At 54.7% G+C, this 18,192-nt stretch overlaps 1 protein-coding gene across 2 annotated transcripts in view; it reads right to left on the reverse strand.

Moving 5' to 3' along the window:
* Positions 1–5,981: 5,981 nt before the first annotated feature.
* Positions 5,982–18,192, reverse strand: part of LOC133360232 (ATP-binding cassette sub-family A member 2-like) — a 61,361-nt gene continuing 49,150 nt past the window's right edge. The window contains exons 38-51 of one of the 2 annotated variants that reach the window (XR_009757237.1): positions 17,577–17,724; positions 16,621–16,744; positions 15,826–15,958; positions 15,266–15,386; positions 14,604–14,782; positions 13,955–14,096; positions 12,845–12,979; positions 11,974–12,077; positions 11,676–11,768; positions 11,419–11,521; positions 10,822–10,959; positions 10,158–10,526; positions 6,323–8,832; positions 5,982–6,271 (exon numbers count right to left, since the gene is read on the reverse strand). Coding sequence is in view for 1 of the 2 variants with exons in the window: in XM_061578870.1 (XP_061434854.1) it covers positions 8,797–8,832; positions 10,158–10,526; positions 10,822–10,959; positions 11,419–11,521; positions 11,676–11,768; positions 11,974–12,077; positions 12,845–12,979; positions 13,955–14,096; positions 14,604–14,782; positions 15,266–15,386; positions 15,826–15,958; positions 16,621–16,744; positions 17,577–17,724 (1,825 nt within the window). In the remaining variant the exon portion in view is untranslated. Of the gene's footprint in view, positions 8,833–10,157; positions 10,527–10,821; positions 10,960–11,418; positions 11,522–11,675; positions 11,769–11,973; positions 12,078–12,844; positions 12,980–13,954; positions 14,097–14,603; positions 14,783–15,265; positions 15,387–15,825; positions 15,959–16,620; positions 16,745–17,576; positions 17,725–18,192 lie in introns of both variants that reach the window. The other variant, XM_061578870.1, reaches the window with a different exon arrangement.

The raw sequence follows: 18,192 nt of genomic DNA on the forward strand, positions 1-18,192 counted from the left end.
GGGCACCGCGCCACGACTCGTGTGATTCATTGTCGTGGCTTTGTGAGAGGGGCGGGGGGGCGACGTGATGACTCGAGACCGCGACACCTCTTGATGAGCACGCCTGGGCTACGCACGGGACAACACGGACAGACATACACCCCTCGGAGCGATTGTGAGTGGGACCCCTGGGAGGGATTGTAAGTGGGAGCTCTGGGAGGGATTGTAAGTGGGAGCTCTGGGAGGGATTGTAAGTGGGATGCATGGGAGGGATTGTAAGTGGGAGCTCTGGGAGGGATTGTAAGTGGGAGCTCTGGGAGGGATTGTAAGTGGGAGCTCTGGGAGGGATTGTTAGTGGGATGCATGGGAGGGATTGTAAGTGGGATGCATGGGAGGGATTGTAAGTGGGAGCTCTGGGAGGGATTGTAAGTGGGAGCTCTGGGAGGGATTGTGAGTGGGATGCATGGGAGGGATTGTAAGTGGGAGCTCTGGGAGGGATTGCAAGTGGGAGCTCTGGGAGGGATTGTGAGTGGGACAACCCCTAACCCCAAAACATCCCTAACCCTCTAACCATTAATACCAATCGCATAACACTATCCCTAAATCTTCTTGGTTCTTTCGGTAAAGTCACGTAGAGGGGAAGTAATAAAATAATAAAAATAAAACATAATAAAACAATTCTCACGACGTTTCGGCCACAACGCAAGCAGCCGTCCTCAGGTGAAGAATGAGTCAATGCCAAGCTAGGAGCTTATATATAAGCTGCGTTGGAGGTGGAAGAAAGAGCGCCTTAACAAAAGAATGTGCATATGAAGAGGAATTTAGCATATACATGGAAAATGCGTAGGAGGTGGGCGGGGGGGTTTCAAAGTCATATTATGCCCATGCATTATGCAGGATCAACAGCACCAAGGGGGGGTGCAGGGATTAGCAGTAACAAAGGAAAGGAATGTTAATGATATGTAGCTGCAGTTACTCAACAACCACGTAGAAAACTAAAGTATAAACTACATAAAAAACTAAAGTATAAATTGCATAGCACCATCAGTATACTTACTATACTCTACACTAAGCTGAGTTACTAACAGCAAGTAATACATTACAATTCTACGTCATAAAAATTATATAATATGCTTCCATCTAAACTTTATTCTATTGTATCACACGAGCATATACCGTACTATATACTGCCAACATTAAATTATATACTGTATTGCTGTAAACCAACCTATACCTTATACATTTAATATAACACTATGTATTATTCTACCCACCCTAATGTGTGGGGAAACCAAACGACATGTCTCGGACCGCATCCGTGAACATAAAGCTGACCTGAAACACAGTAGGACAAACACCTCAGCCGTGGCAGATCACTGTTACAACTCAGTGGGCTCACATGATATTGACTTCTCCAAGACAGAGGTTCTCTGCAAGCCATCTGGCTATCATGAGAGATTCGTTCATGAGGCGATCCAAATATACAAACACAGAGACAATTTTAACCGAGAAGATGGATTCTGGCTTAGCAATCATTGGAAGGACGTAATAAACCATTTCGACACACATTAGGGTGGGTAGAATAATACATAGTGTTATATTAAATGTATAAGGTATAGGTTGGTTTACAGCAATACAGTATATAATTTAATGTTGGCAGTATATAGTACGGTATATGCTCGTGTGATACAATAGAATAAAGTTTAGATGGAAGCATATTATATAATTTTTATGACGTAGAATTGTAATGTATTACTTGCTGTTAGTAACTCAGCTTAGTGTAGAGTATAGTAAGTATACTGATGGTGCTATGCAATTTATACTTTAGTTTTTTATGTAGTTTATACTTTAGTTTTCTACGTGGTTGTTGAGTAACTGCAGCTACATATCATTAACATTCCTTTCCTTTGTTACTGCTAATCCCTGCACCCCCCCTTGGTGCTGTTGATCCTGCATAATGCATGGGCATAATATGACTTTGAAACCCCCCCGCCCACCTCCTACGCATTTCCCATGTATATGCTAAATTCCTCTTCATATGCACATTCTTTTGTTAAGGCGCTCTTTCTTCCACCTCCAACGCAGCTTATATATAAGCTCCTAGCTTGGCATTGACTCATTCTTCACCTGAGAACGGCTGCTTGCGTTGTGGCCGAAACGTCGTGAGAATTGTTTTATTATGTTTTATTTTTATTATTGTATTACTTCCCCTCTACGTGACTTTACCGAAAGAACCAAGAAGATGAATCCCTGCAGTCACGAAAGCTTTAAATCGAAAACTATCCCTAAACCCTTTAACCCTAACCCCCGAACTCTAAACCCTAACCCTCTAACCCGCACCCTGAACCCTCTAACGCCAACCCCCTAACCCCTAACCCTTAAACTCTAACCACTAACTCCATAACCACTAACCGCTAACCCTTAAACTCTAACCCCTAACCACAAACCCTCTAACCGTGCATACTGTATATGGCCACTCCGGACCACGCGGGCCCGCTGCTCTGACCCAGGCTTTAAGTGACCCCTCGTCACGTGACCCGACTCCACAACCGTCAACTCAAAAACGGGCGGCCCGCGTGCGTCACGTGACCCCCCCCCCCTTCTCTCCGCCTTCACACCACGACTGCTGCAGTTTAACACGTGGTCGCAGTGTAACACGTGGTCGCAGTGTAATACGTGGTTGGCGGCTTTCGCGACAAATATCACCCATAAGAGGTTTTTGTGAGGTTAGATCGCGTAAATATACGCGTGTCGTTTAACCCTCCACCACCCGACACAGCCAACTCGTAAGGGTTGTCACGTAAACCTCACCTGGCGCTTCTCAAAAGATGCAGAGATTCAAAGTAAATGCCACGCAGTTAAAGTAACTCATCACATTAGGTCACGTAAAGCTAATCAAATACTACATAAAGCTCGTGAATTATTGCTAAAACAGAGAGAATACAGCGCACTAGAAGTTAACTAAGTCACATTTATAAAGCACCAATGTCCTTACACGTAAACATTAGTAACAGTGTCTCTGCAATATAATCGACACAATTACACAGCAATCAGCTGATAATGTATTTAACAAAACTAACACGACCGAAATGAACAAATTTGCTAGACTAACGAACAACTCTCAACCAGTGGCGGCTCCTGCAAAATCTCTCAGGGGGGGCAAATGTCTGGATGATTGATAAGGATAAGGTCCACCCATGCAATGGATAAATTAACAGCTTAAGCATGTAAAGGCAACTTCACTTCTTTAATATTAATGAAAAATAAAGGGACTCTTACAATACATCTTGTTTGTTTCTATACTCACTATTAAAACAAACCACTCAAGTTTATTTTATTAAAGATTCCACTAGGTGGCCACAAATTATATTGTTGGATGAAACGTGCTTACGTATGATGACGTAAGCACGTTAGGGCGAGCCCTCCCGGAAGCCATAGAGAATGCATTGCAGCGCCCCCGTTCGAAAAAAAAACATCTTTGAATGTAAGTCTATGGGGCCACTCGGGGCGATTCTCAGCTGGAGGGAAATCGCCCAAAAAGAGGCGGTACTCCACAGAACGTGACATGACGCTGATTGGACTATATCCAGAGGCACAGTGACGGCTAGCGTGACTCTGTGGTTGAATGACATTGGTGGTGCGTCGCCCAATCGCCCTAATGAAGAAACCGCCCCTGCTCTCAACTAAAAATGAACATTTTATAAACAAACGGTTAACAGGACTAACATTTACTTATCCAACGATATGGTTCAGTCCTGTCTCAAGGCCTTAACTTTGCAGTTGCCCCCACGTACAAATCCCTGTCGATGAGATAATTGCTGAAATGGAATCATCTTTATTCTTTGGTTCTTTCGTATAAAGATAAAATAATAAATTAAATAATAGCATACGACGTTTCGATTGCAACACAAGCAATCATCATCAGGTATAATGAAATAGCAACATTAAATCTAACCAGAAAACTATAGACAGACATATAAGCAGACAGATATCACCAAGATACATAGAGAGAGCAACACAGGTACAGAGAGGGGGGATCGTCTCTGTGGGGTGGCCTTAAATAGACAGAGGGGGGCGGAGGCAGAGAGAGGGAGGGGTTAGAGAAAAAATGTACATGTTAGTGAGTACGAAGAGACGCGTAGTAAAGTACAATACACTACACAACTATACTATACACTAGTGCTGTACTAGTTTACAACACTATACACTACACTATACACTACTATACACTACACTATACACCAGTGGCGGCTCCTGCAAAATCTCTCAGGGGGGGCAAATGTCTGGATGATTGATAAGGATAAGGTCCACCCATGCAATGGATAAATTAACAGCTTAAGCATGTAAAGGCAACTTCACTTCTTTAATATTAATGAAAAATAAAGTGACTCTTACAATACATCTTGTTTGTTTCTATACTCACTATTAAAACAAACCACTTAAGTTTCTTTTATTAAAGATTCCACTAGGTGGCGACAAATTATATTGTTGGATGAAACGTGCTTACGTATGATGACGTAAGCACGTATGATGACGTAAGCACGTTAGTGCGAGCCCTCCCGGAAGCCATAGAGAATGCATTGCAGCGCCCCCGTTCGAAAAAAAACATCTTTGAATGTAAGTCTATGGGACCACTCAGGGCGATTCTCAGCTGGAGGGAAATCGCCCAAAAAGAGGCGGTACTCCACAGAACGTAGCATGACGCTGATTGGACTATATCCAGAGGCACAGTGACGGCTAGCGTGACTCTGTGGTTGAATGACATTGGTGGTGCGTCGCCCAATCGCCCTAATGAAGAAACCGACCCTGCTATACACTACTATACACTACACAGTGTTAGTCTATGGGCAGTGTTGAGTCTATGGGCAGTGTTGAGTCTATGGGCAGTGTTGAGTCTATGGGCAGTGTTGAGTCTATGGGCAGTGTTTAGTCTATGGGCAGTGTTGAGTCTATGGGCAGTGTTTAATCTATGGGCAGTTTTGAGTCTATGGTGCAGTGTGTACGTATGAACATATTTCGCACCGCACGTAGCCCACCGTGCTAACCCCGACTAACACGAGGCACACAAATGTAAAGACGAGAGAGAGAGAGAGACCATTCCCCAGTCGAGTTGATTTTTTTTATTCATAAAATCCACGCACGCGTGCACGCGCAAGGACTTCACTGGTACAGCAGCAGCGGCGGCGGCAGCAGCAGCCTCCCAAAGCGACGAGTCGCAGACTTCGGAAAAAACCCACAACGTGCCGCCAAGACACAGACGAGAACCGTTCCAGATCGGACACGGCGGAGGCGGTGGGGGGCAGGGCACCCCCCCACCCCAAACCCACCCCCTAGTCACAATCACAGCAGCAGGCAGTGCAAATGGTACATACCCCCCCCCACCCAATACCCACCCAGCCCGCACATTCGCTTGCGAAGCAATGGACAAATGAATGAATGGACGAATCGATGCCCGAAAGACACCGGCAGAATAGCAATCTGCGTGGGTATCTCTCCCCCCCCCTACCCACCCCGAGCGGTACAGCCGCTGCAGCCTTGCAGCACGGCAGCCGCAGCCTTGCAGCCTGCAGCATGCGGCTGCAGCACGGCAGCTGCAGCCTTGCAGCGCGGCAGCCGCAGCCTTGCAGCGCGGCAGGCGCAGCCTTGCAGCCTGCAGCATGCGGCTGCAGCACGGCAGCCGCAGCCTTGCAGCACGGCAGGCGCAGCCTTGCAGCACGGCAGCTGCAAGGCTGCAGCAGAGCCGCTAGAGTGATTCCCCCCCCCCCCCCACACCCTGCCAGAGGCGCGGTGGCGAGCGCAAGGATCGGTCCCCGTGCCCACCCGTTGCTCGTACGTCGAGAGAGCTGGAGAACGACTCCTCAGTGTCGGGGCAGAGGTGGCGGCTCGAGGCCACGTGCACGTGGCCTCGAGCCGTCAACCCTCGCTGCTGCTGCCGCCGCACTCCGCCGTGCTGGATTACAGCTGCAGCCACGTGCAGCACCGCCACGCGGCTAGTCACACGATTCACCTCGACATGCTCCCCCCCCGACCTCCCCCCCCAGCAAGGACGGCTGTCGAGGTCTATCGTATTGTGGAGTGAGTTGTTGTTGTTGAGTTAGCAGGCCTGACACAAGCCGTTACTCCACCATCAACCGCTTGCTGTACGCCATGCTGCACGGAGACGATCGATTCTTGAACTCACGACTCAGAGTAATTCTTTTAACAAATGCACAAGGGGTTGTACGCATCGCCTACCACAACGTGCAGCGTCTTCGTGCCAACAGTGACGTCACCCATGCCGCGTGACCTCCACCTTGTGACCTCACCCATGCCGCATGACGTCACCCATGCCACGTGACTCCACCTTGTGACCTCTCACCCATGCCGCGTGACCCTACCTTGTGCCCTATTAATCACAGGCCACACGTACAGCGCCACCGTCCCATTACATGAAGGGCTCCACCAAACGGTCCCCGCCACCTTTGCTTGCATTCCACGCAATGTGCAGCAGAGCGCAAAGCCATGCAAGTCATTTCACGTCATCATCCGTTCACAGAGTCATTCCGTGTGCTCGGTCACGGCGACCTGGATTCCCGGATACACGGCCAGCCCATCGGCTGCGAACACTCGGCATCCCAGGATGGGCTCGGCCCTCTCAAGAGAACACGCCTGCCTCTCAACATACTGGGGGTTCACTCAGGGTCAGGGTGGGCCCTGTATGTTAGCAGCGGGATACCGCGTGCCCTCGGACAAGACGGGAGTGGATAAACCGCAGCCATAATGACGTCAGGTTGTAGCAATGTGCCACCGCCACACGGCATCCGCTCGCTCTCGTCGAGAGGACGACTCGGAGGTGCGAGGCCGAACCACAGACAAGGCAGCAGACGCACAACAAGCCGGCGCCAACAATCGCCCAAGCTCTGCGGCCTTCTGTATGCGGTGTTATCGGCCAATTGATGGAGTGTTTATACGCGTGGGAGGAAACCAGAGCACCCGGAAAAAAGACCCGCGCGTGTGAAGGGGTAAACACTCGACCCCATGCAGACAGAACGGGGTTGAGCGCACATCGTTGCTGAACCGCCATCTCCAGGCAGAGCCAAGTGACGACTCCTGCTTGACGCCCAAGGGGAAGGGAGTTTCACACAGCCACCTGTGCGCGGTGATCCACCACCAGCCCCCGCCCCCCACCGCTGCCGCTGCCTCCACATCTCTAGATCAGACAGTGCGGCGCACGCCGCTTGCGGCCTAACGGCCACCGCCGCCGCCACCCCCCCTGCCGCCGCCCGGCTAAACCACGGCGTCCCCCGCACACTGCGGGGTGTCTCTGCAGCAACCAAGCGTAGAAGGCGCAAAGCCCCGAAGCCCACAAACGCAACGGGCGCGCAGCAGAGCGCCGCTTGGCCCTCGTCATTAAGGGCCGCGTCCCCTCCACACGCCGCTGCGCTGGGGGGAGCGCGGCCCCGAGGTGCCGGTGGCCTTTGGGCGCCGGCGGGGATAGCCCCCCGGGTGCCGGTGGGGATGGCCCCCGCGCGCCGACAGGGCCCCAAGCTCCCTCGCGGACGCTTTGGCGTTGGCTGCGGACGGTCCAGAATTGGCGCGGGTTTTTCCCAGTGGGTTTCGAGCGCCGCATTTTTAAGGTGTGCTACGTGTCACACACGCACATATATATACACACACAGCGATTGCTTTTACGGTATACATTCAGAGCAATGTAAAGAACAGTACGAGCTGTAAAATGAGGCAGAATTTGGTGTTCATGAAAATAATGGGAGTTTGTAGGGGAACAAAAATTGATATACAGAGGGCAACCCACCTCCACCCGCCCCACTAAATTACTCCGGTATTGAGGACACGCTGCATTACTCTGGGTCGGGGACACGGCCGGTCGAACGGCATGCACCACGCGCAGCGCCTTGCAAGCTCACGGCTCACGGCACACGTGCGAGCCTATCCCACCAAATGCGTGCAAAGAATTGAACAGCGCTGCCACCCACCACAAGAACGCGTTGGGGTCATCTCTCAGCCCTGCCTGCACGCGTTGCGGGCACTGGACACACCCAACACCCCAGTGACCGCTCGCCTGGATACACGGACGGGTACCGGTCAACGCAGGAAGTCGGCATTTCAGAGGCGACCCGCTTCGATACAATCCCCCAAGCGCCAGCGGCAGACAACAACGGCGCACATTCCTTAAACCCCGACCCCCCCGCCCCGTGCCCTCCCAACTACCTCGGACCACCCAGCGGAGGCTTCGCGGATAGTCGAGCGGCAGGTCGTGCACGGTGGGGTAAAGCGTGGGTACCGCCTGCATGCCGGCCGGGAGGAGTCAACGCAGATGAGGAGCGGGAAAGGCGGAAAGCGGCCGCGGCGCCGAGCCGGCACTACCGACGATTGCCAAGGCTCTGCCGTCCTCTATGCACGAAGGTGGTTTAATGAGAGTTTATACACGTGGGAGGAGATGGGAGCGGTCGGACAAAAGAACCCACACAGACCCCGTGCGTGCGAGGGGTGGGGGAACACACCCGTTAGAGATGGGACACATGGAGATTCAGCCACATTCTGCCGTTACCACCATTCTCCTGGCGAGCCGGGGAAGTGGGGGGGGGGGGGGGTTCGGCTCCCGAGCGCTCCCCTCCTCCTCCTCCTCCGGCAGTCGAGGGGCGAGGAAAGGAGCGCCTTTCCACCGGCGGCGTGGCGCGAGATTCCAGGCACTAGCGCCTTCGACGTGCCGGCGCTCGCGAGCCCACCCCCCCTCCTCCCCCGCCGACTCCGCACCGCCGGGGGAGGGGAAGGGACGGGTGAGGGAGGGCAGCGAGGGAGGTGCGGAGGCTGTCGGCCTCAGCAGATGGTGTCCGTGTTGAACGCGAGTTGAGCCTACGGCGAGACGGAGGGGGGTTGGGGGGGGGAGCCAGTGGGAGAATGAGGAGGGAAGGTCCTCTTGAGGCTCCCGACGTGCGATGGTCCCTCGCTTGTGCGCTTAACTGGCGGTACGGAGTCTGGCGAGTGGCTGGTCAGGGCAATGTTCGTTTGCATATTTTAGTTGCGGATGGTAGCACGAGCACTGGTTTGTGGGCATTAACCCCCTGTGGTCAAATTTTCTCCAGGGTGAGAACATCTTGCCACGGTGGCTAGGAGATGTTAACTACCTCGCCTGGTGTACAGGAGGTCGTGGGCCCGATCCCCACCCGGACGCCTGCTGCTGTATATTTGGAGCTTGCATGTGGTCCCCGTAAATTTTTCTCCAGGTCCTCTGGTTTTTCCCTCCACATTTAGAATCGACGTTTAGAGTATTTGGCTGCTGCTAATCATCCTTGGCCAGGTCGCTTCAGAAAAATATCTACATAGCTCAGTGGGCCTCACTTTGTAAATTTAAAATAGTTTAGTTCGTTAACAAGTGGTACGGAAGCTGGTGGGTGGCTATCAGGCCAACATGCATTTGCATATTTTTTTGAGAACGTTAATATAATGAGCTCCGAGAATATAATTTTTTCCCCTTTTTTCTGGCAACAAAAAAACACCTTTTACAAGGAATCATGTCTGCATTAACCACAATGTTTGTGGTCAGAATGCAACAAAAAAAAACTGATATCTGCATTGTCTTTGAAACTGATTGGTCCACACCAGAGACAGCTTTCTTTTGAACCTCGTCTCAAATGGTGTTAGGACACCAAAAGGCATACAGCACAAAGACAATCCACTATCAGAGTAATGCGAGCTCGGGGTGAGCATCTACATCATAGGACCTCCTTTGTTGCCTGAAAAAAAGGGGAAAAAAACTATTCTCATATTTTGGTACTGGCAAAGGAGGTCCCATGATATAATGAGCTCTGGTTTGGACATTATCATTAACCCCTTGCGGGCAGCGAGTCCGGTTTTCTCCACGGTAAGTCCCTAACAGCACAGCACCACTTTACACGCGAGTCTCACTCGAGTCGGATCAAGTCTACGGGAGGTACCGCGACCCCCATGCTACGCACGGGACGGGCGGACAAACGAACGAACAGAACCGATGGGATGAACGAGGTGGTAACTTGCCAACCCGCCCATTGCTGGACGTCCAGATTCCTCCTACAGTCTACATACAGATTCCGATTCATGAAGGCCGTCAACCTCAGCGAGAAAGCGTTGGTAAAGTAGAAATAAGAATGATAATAAGCAGACCTCTGGTCGCTACACAGCTGAATGAATCCCACGCTCACCCTGTCCTCCTCGAAGCTCACGAGGCCGTCCTCGTCGCCGCTGACCAGCTGCTCGTCATCGCCGGCGCACGGCCCGGCCCTCTCCTCCTCCTCCTCCTCGTCGTCATCGCCGCGCCGCTGCCGCCGTGGCGCTTCCCGGATGAGCGCCTGCAGCTCCGCCGAGCGGGCGGTGCCGCGGCACAGCCAGGCCGGCGCCGGCGGCGGGCAGGCCGGCGACAACGGTGGGCAGCACGGGGGGCAGCAGGGGGGGCAGCACGGGGGGCAGCAGGGTAGGCAGCCTGCGGCGCCGCGGCCCGGCGCGACGGGGCCCGAGCCGCTCTCCTGCTGCTCGAGATTGTCGCTCTGCTTCTTGGCGAAGTTCACGAACACCTGCGGGTCGCAACCGCACCGCACCGTGACCACCGCACCGTGACCACCGCACCGTGACCACCGCACCGTGACCACCGCACCGTGACCACCGCACCGTGACCACCGCACCGTGACCACCGCACCGTGACCACCGCACCGTGACCACTACGGCGCCGTAACCGTACCGCACAGTGACATTCCAAGCTCACCCGCCCTCCGCTGACTTTTGTCAGGATCTCAGCGAAACGGCCTCAGCGTCCCCGACACGGCCGTCGTGCACTCCCCGCGAGAGAGCGACACACACACACACTCTCACGTTGTCGAGCGTGGTCTGGCTGACGGAGTAGTCCTCCACGCCCAGCACGTCCAGCACCTGCTCCATCTTGGTGAAGACCGCGGCGAGCGACAGGGTCTCCGACTTGAGCTGGTACTGCACCTTGGTGTGGTGCCTCTCCTGCACACGCGCCGCGTGGGTATCACACACACCGCACACACCACACACGCGCGGGTATCACACACACACACACACACAGCACACACCGCAAGTATCACACACACACCGCACACGCGCGGGTATCTCACACACACACACACAGCACACACCGCAAGTATCACACACACACCGCACACGCGCGGGTATCACACACACACACACACAGCACACACCGCAAGTATCACACACACACCGCACACGCGCGGGTATCTCACACACACACACACCGCACACGCGCGGGTATCACACACACACCGCACACGTGTGGGAATAGAAGATCAGATGTTGGAAAGCAGCCGTGCCATGGGAAGGCAGCAGCCACCACCCAGTGAGGACCCGGTGCGACCAACAATTGGGTCTCCGTGCGAGTCTACGCTTCTCCACGCGGGTCTACGGCTCTACTCTGAAGGTCGCCGTCACCTTGAGCACGGCGTCGGGGAAGCTGCGGCTGAAGAATCGCAGCACCTCCTTGACGTGCAGCGTGGAGCGCGTGCGGATCGTGATCATGTAGCCGTCGCCAAACCTGCATCGTGGGGGGGGGGGGGGGGGGGGGGGGAGGGTGGAGACACGGCACGCAACAAAATCGTCGCCATTATGGTTGTCATCGCCGTCATCGTCATCCGCCGCTGTGCAATGTCCTGGCTAAAACCGGGAGGGGGGTTTGGTGGGCTGCCCACCTGTTCTTCAGGTGCTGGATACTGCCCAGACACTTGAAGTGACCGTTCACCATGATGGCCAGCCTGGTGCAGAGGGCCTCGCACTCCTCCATGCTGCGAGGAGGGGGGGTGGGTGGCAGGGGAGAGACGGGAGCAATCAAGCGAGTGGGTGATTCAGCTGTGGATTTGAGCTCAGCGCTGTGCAGAGACAGTGAGTGGGCGAGTGAGTGAGCGGGCGGGCGAGCGAGTGAGCGAGCAAATGAGGGAGCGATTCCGCTACGCGCAAGACGGAGACAGGGCAGGGGGGTGGGGTGAGCACCTGTGGGAGGTGAGCACCACGGAGCGGCCCGTCTTGATGATGTCCAGGATGAGGTTCCACAGGAAGCGCCGCGCCTTCGGGTCCATGCCCGTCGTCGGCTCATCCTGCCACGAGACGGCACGGGAGATCGTCTCGCGAGCATCTCAGCCGGGAGGGGGGAGGGGGGTCGCTCCCCCCTCGTGTGCCTCGTGGTTTGCGTCCGCAAAGACGTCATCGTTTCAGAAGCTGTCAGTGGACCTGATAGCACTATATACCAGCTAAGGCACCGCTGAGCTGTGTGGCTCTTTTTCAGAAGCGACCTGGTCACATGATAGCTCCACTAAAATGGCTTGTCATCCATAAGAGTTAGATCGCGTAAATATATAAATGTGTCGTTAAACCCGCCACCACCCGACACAGCCAACTAGTTTAACACGTAGTAAGCCTCCATGTTAAACTGGCTTACCATCGTCGTGTGGAAATTTATAGCAGCCAAACACACTGAACGCATGAAGTTGATTCTACATGTGGGGGGGGAGACCAGAGGACCCGGATAAAATTCCACGCGACCACGGGGAGATGGAAACACGCAAACTCCAAATATACAGCGGACGTCATGGTGTGGATTGAACCCACGACATCCTGCGCACTCGGCCAGGTGGTTGACATCTCGCCACCGCGGCGCTTGCTTTATTAATTTATTTCCTTTTAAAACCGGATTCGGCCGAGGTGGCCCACTGAGCCAATACAGCTGAGATCCTGGGTGCGAGCCAGGTTAATAATGCTGTCGATGCTGTTGAGGGCGGCAGTCATGATGATGATGGTGGTGGTAGTCTTAGTAACATTAGCTGTGGCGGTGACGGTGGTGATGATGGCGGCAGTGCTGTGGCACCAGGAAGATGAGGGGCGGGTATCCGATGAGCGCGATGGCGGTAGACAGCTTGCGCTTATTGCCGCCGCTGTAGGTGCCGGCCGGTTTGTCCGCGTAGCTCGTCAAGCCCAGCTTCTGCAGGGCCCAGTTCACTACCTGCACACTCGCACACACAAAGACAAACACACGCCGTGTAGCCTTCACGGACTTTTGGGGAAAGTGCTGTTAGCGAGCACCTATGAAGGCCGGCACGGCACACGAAGGAGTGGGTGGCCAGCACCCCGCCCGGCCGCCTTTGTTTCCCTTGTGGCGATATTTACACACCGCACCAGGTAGTCATTTGAGGCCGAGCCGATCTAGGGGAGGCCCATGACCGGTTCGAATATTTGCCACTGTTGTTGGCCGTGAGCGGGAATCGAACGCTGGTCACTGGGTTTGTAACGTGGCGCGCTAACTGCTACACTACCTGCACACACACACAAAGACAAGATCACCGGCACAGCCTTAACACTGTTGGGGCAAGTGCTGTTAGTGAGTAGCACCTGTGAAGGCCGGCACGGCACATCGTCCCACCCATACAGTAAGTTTTTGCAACAAACTCTCCGCGCGACTTCTGTTGATAGAATCTGATCATAGCGTCCCCTCCAATAGCGCATCCCACATCACACACACGATAGCCAGGGTCTCTATACATTTGTTGATACAATACAAACGGGGATTTGATTTACGATCGTTTATTGGGTTAGGCCACTACCTAACGATCTGGCTAAAATTCGTGTCATCAAAGCCCTCCACCAGCCAGCACAGCCTAACAAATCTAATTTCCACGTGGTGCTCTCGCGGTTGTGTTTGTATGTAGCACCTCCATGGCACCATACGTAGGTAACTGTGCTAATCGGAGGTGTGGCACATTTTTATATTTTATATTTGTTTCAGGCTCGTCCTGATGATGGTCGACACAGTTCAAACATGCGTCATATCTCGGTGACTTTGACGACTGTGACGATGGTAATGACGACGATGACGGTGGTGACATTGACGACAATGGTGGTGATGTTGACGACAATGATGACGCTGACGATGGCGATGATAACGATGTTGACAACAACGACGATGATGCCGCAGTCTCACCCTCTTCTCGTCCCTCCAGGGGATGCCGCGCAGGCGTGTGTACAGCTCCAGGTGCTCGCGCGCAGTCAGCTCGTCGAAGAGCGCGTCGAACTGCGGGCAGTAGCCGATGGTCTGCTGCACCTTGTGCTGGTCGCGCAGCACGCTGGGAACATAGGGCACAGCAGCAGCAATGTTAACAATCAGTATCGTCATCATCAGCAGCAGCAATGTTAACAATCAGTATCGTCATTATCAGCAGCAGCAGCAGAACATAGGGCACAGCAGCAGCATCAGCAGCAGCAATGTTAACAAGCAGTATCGTCATCATCAGCAATAGCAGCAAGATCTTTATGATCATCAGCAGATGCACATCGTAGCAAACAGAGCAGTAGCAGCATTACCAGCAGTGTGGTGGAGGCCGTGAGGAGTAGGAGCCTACCTAGGGCCTTTGAAGAAGGCCTCCTAACCTACTTCCTGCTGTGATGGAGTTGATGGCTCACGGAGAGATCAGATCGTGGGGCGTGGGGCGGTGAGGTGTAGGCGGTGATGAGGAGGGGCCCACCTATGGCCGTTGAGGAAGGCCTCCTCTAGCGCCTGCTGTGATGGGGTTGGTAGCTCACGGAGAGATCTGATCGTGTGGCGTGGCGGTGCAGTGGAGGAGGGTCCTCACCTGTGGCCGTTGAGGAAGGCTTCCCCCCCCGTGACGCTGGCGTCTCCCGTCAGCATCTTGAACGTGGTCGTTTTGCCGGCGCCGTTCACTCCCAGGAGGCCGAAGCACTCGCCGGGCCGCACGCCCACGCACAACCGGTCCACGGCCAGGATGCGGCCCATCTTGCGCGAGTGGTACACCTGGACGGGAGTCCACGGCATTCGTAACAACGATGATAACAACAACAGCAATCTCAGCATTTTCCATTTTACAAAAAGTCGCCGCATGAACACCGAGCATCTCGATAGCGCCTCCTTACATCACCCGAGGACGCCCCTCCCCTTGGAAGGGGTCGCTGCCTTAATGGCAGGGGTACGTACGTATGTGTGTATGTTGAACTTATTTCGCACCGTACTAGGCCAACCGTGCTTAAATCGGAGGTGCGGGGCAAGGATAATAAACTAATAAACAACAACAAGCAGTCCTAACGAAATAAGTTTTCACAAACCAACCACCGGTCACACCACCACTCGCTAGGGGCAAGACGCCATGACAGACGAAGCCGGCGCTCTGCGGTCTGCCAGTCAGAGGGGGGCGGGCAGGGCGGGGTAGGGGGGGCACACGGGGCGAGAGGCCGGAGGTTGCGCACGGAGAGGGGGGGGGACGCGTTGAGGAGGAGCTACCTTGGTGAGGTTGTCCACCTTGAGGACGTCGCAGTCGGCGTCGCCCCTCAGCACGCGCCTCCTCTCCGCGGAGACGTCCACGTCCTCCCGCTCCACGGGCTGGCTGCTCACAGGCACGCGCCTGCAAGACAACGGTCCCCCCCAATTCACCTTGACAGGCCGTTGGTGCGAGTGCCGTCAGCGAGGAGTTGCGGCGCCTGTGAAAGCCGACGTGCCGCACGAGGAGGGGAGGGGGGCCCTCTCCCCCAGTGGCGATGTTTACACGTCGTACCGGGTACTAATTTGAGGCCGAGCCGACCTAGGGGAGGTCCAGGACCGGTTCAAATCATCGAAAGGCCCACTGAGCAATGTAGCTTTTTTTCAAAAGCGACATGCCACAAATGATCGCTCAACGAAGCGGCTTTTCGCCACGTCGAAATTTGGAATGTTTCTAAATTCTGTCCGGCCGAACAGAATCCGCTTGGGCATGCGGTGGCTGGGCATGCGGGCTTCACGACCCAGGTTACCTGGATTAACGTGCAGCCCCGTTGCCCGGGTAACGTGCGTGACAGACCCCTCACCTGGGCTTGCGCAGGAAGTTGTACTGGCACATGACGGTGATGAAGAAGCCCACGACTCCCTCCACCGCCATGGCGACGAGGCTGCGGGTGATGATGTCCCACTTGAAGGGGGACTTGGCCTTGTCGGCCTGACCTGAGAGCACACACACACACACACACAAGGGTCATGCACGCACACACACACACACCACACAGAGGGGTCACGCACACACACACAGGGGTCACGCACACACACACACAGGGGTCGCGCACACACACACACACGGAGGGGTCGCGCACACACACACACACAGAGGGGTCGCGCACACACACACACACACAGAGGGGTCGCACACACACACACACAGTGGTCACGCACACACACACACACAGTGGTCACGCACACACACACACACAGTGGTCACGCACACACACACACACAGGGGTCGCGCACACACACACACACAGGGGTCGCACACACACACACAGGGGTCGCACACACACACGGGTCAGAGACATTGAGCCGGCACCAATAAACATCTGGGTCCGAGCCCTGGGTCTGGCGTTCTCTCCCTCTCTCTTTCACAGGGGGTGGGGGGGGTCATAATGGCCAGGTCAGAGACGCTGAGCCAACACCTCTGAGATTCTTGGGTTCAAGACTTGGGTCTGGGTGTATCGATCAGTGGTTCACAGTGGCCGTTGTCACTGTGCCAGCACCGGTGAAATCTCGGTTTGAGCGTTGGTGTGCGGGTTTCTCGTCTCCCACCCCCCGGCCATTGTTGAAGCCCCTTGTGGCGGCAGTGGTGGCGCACGCACCGATCTTGATGTAGTACTCGTTGATGTACTCGTTGTAGGCCAGGTCCATGAGTCCGTGGCCCAGGTTGTAGTTGGGGAAGATGAGGAAGATGGTCTTGAGGTATTCGTTCACGGCCTTCAGGTCCTGCTCACGACAAAAAGACAAAGATTTCCCCCGTGTAGCCTGCAACAGACTGTTTGGGTCAAGGGCTGTAAAGCGAGCAGCACCTATGAAGGCTGGCACACGGCACACAAGGGGGTGGGTGGCCAACCCAATGCCCGGCCATCTTCGTCTCCCCAGCGGCGATGTTTACACACAGCACCAGGTACACATTTGAGGCCGAGTCGACCTAGGGGTTGGGCCAGGACCGGTTCAAATAATCGTCACTGGTGTTGGCCATGAACGGAAATCGAACTCGTGACACTGGGTTCGTAGTGCAGCGTGCTCACCGCGACACACCCGCTCCCCATCCTGCTCATGACAAAACAACAGCAGCAGCAACAGCACACTTGAGACTGTTCATCAGAACACAGTGGTGGCTACGATGCCGAGCACGGCGTGGCCTGGAATGCCGCACCGTGGAGGCAGCAGCGAGGGTTGGTGGATCACCGCACAAATGTAGCCCTTCCCGTGGGTAGGCGTCGAGGAAGAGCTGTACCCTTGTTCTGCCATATCACCCTACTCTCCTCTATGCAATCTCCTGCCTCTCCCCCTCTCATCTCACTCTTTTCCCCTCTACGACCTCTCATCTCATTCGACTCCGCTCCACGCACTCTCCTGCCTCTCCCCTCTCGTCTCTCTCTACACCCCTCCACACACAATCATAGGCAGCAGAGCAGAAGAGGACAACAATCTCAATGCTGGGCTTCAACAGGGGCAGGGAGTGGATGGGCGCGGATGGCCGGGGTAGGCGAGCCTTGGACAGTAGGTGCAGCAGAGGCGGGGAAGAAACGGCGGGGGGCAGCGGCGCCCTCACCTTGTCATGCTCGAAGAGCTGCAGCATGAAGGTGGCGACGGTGGCCGTGATGCCGATGAAGAGGTTGATGACGATGAGGAAGACGTAGGCCGTGCTGGGAACGTCGAACCAGAACGACGCCGGGTACATGATGGGGGTGATGGACCAGCTGTGTGCACGCACGCAAAGATCTCCCATGTAGCCTTGACAGACCGTCAGGGCAAGTGCCGTTAGACAGCATCAGAACAGCACAGCAGACGAGGGAGTGGCGGCCAGCACCACGCCCAGCTGCCTTTGTATCCCTAGTGCTGATGCTTACAGGTCGCACCAGGTACGTACACACACACACACGCACGTACGAAGACAAACAGCGCCCCGTCTAGCCTTCAAAGCTGTTGGGGCAAGTGCTGTTAGTGAGCGCCTATGAAGGCCGGCACGGCGCGCGAGCGGGTGGTGTGGCCAGCACCACTCCTGGCTGCCTTTGTCTGTAGATGTTAACTACCTCGCCCGGTATACAGGAGGTCATGGGTTCGATCCCGACACGGATGCCTGTATATTTGGATTTTGCATGTTTCTCTGTGGTCACATGGATTTTTCTCTGGGTCCTCACGTTTCCCCTCCACATTTAGATACATGC

This window comes from Lethenteron reissneri, chromosome 67 (assembly GCF_015708825.2).
Source record: "Lethenteron reissneri isolate LAM-NWPU_2019-01 chromosome 67, ASM1570882v1, whole genome shotgun sequence".
NCBI lineage: Eukaryota > Metazoa > Chordata > Hyperoartia > Petromyzontiformes > Petromyzontidae > Lethenteron > Lethenteron reissneri.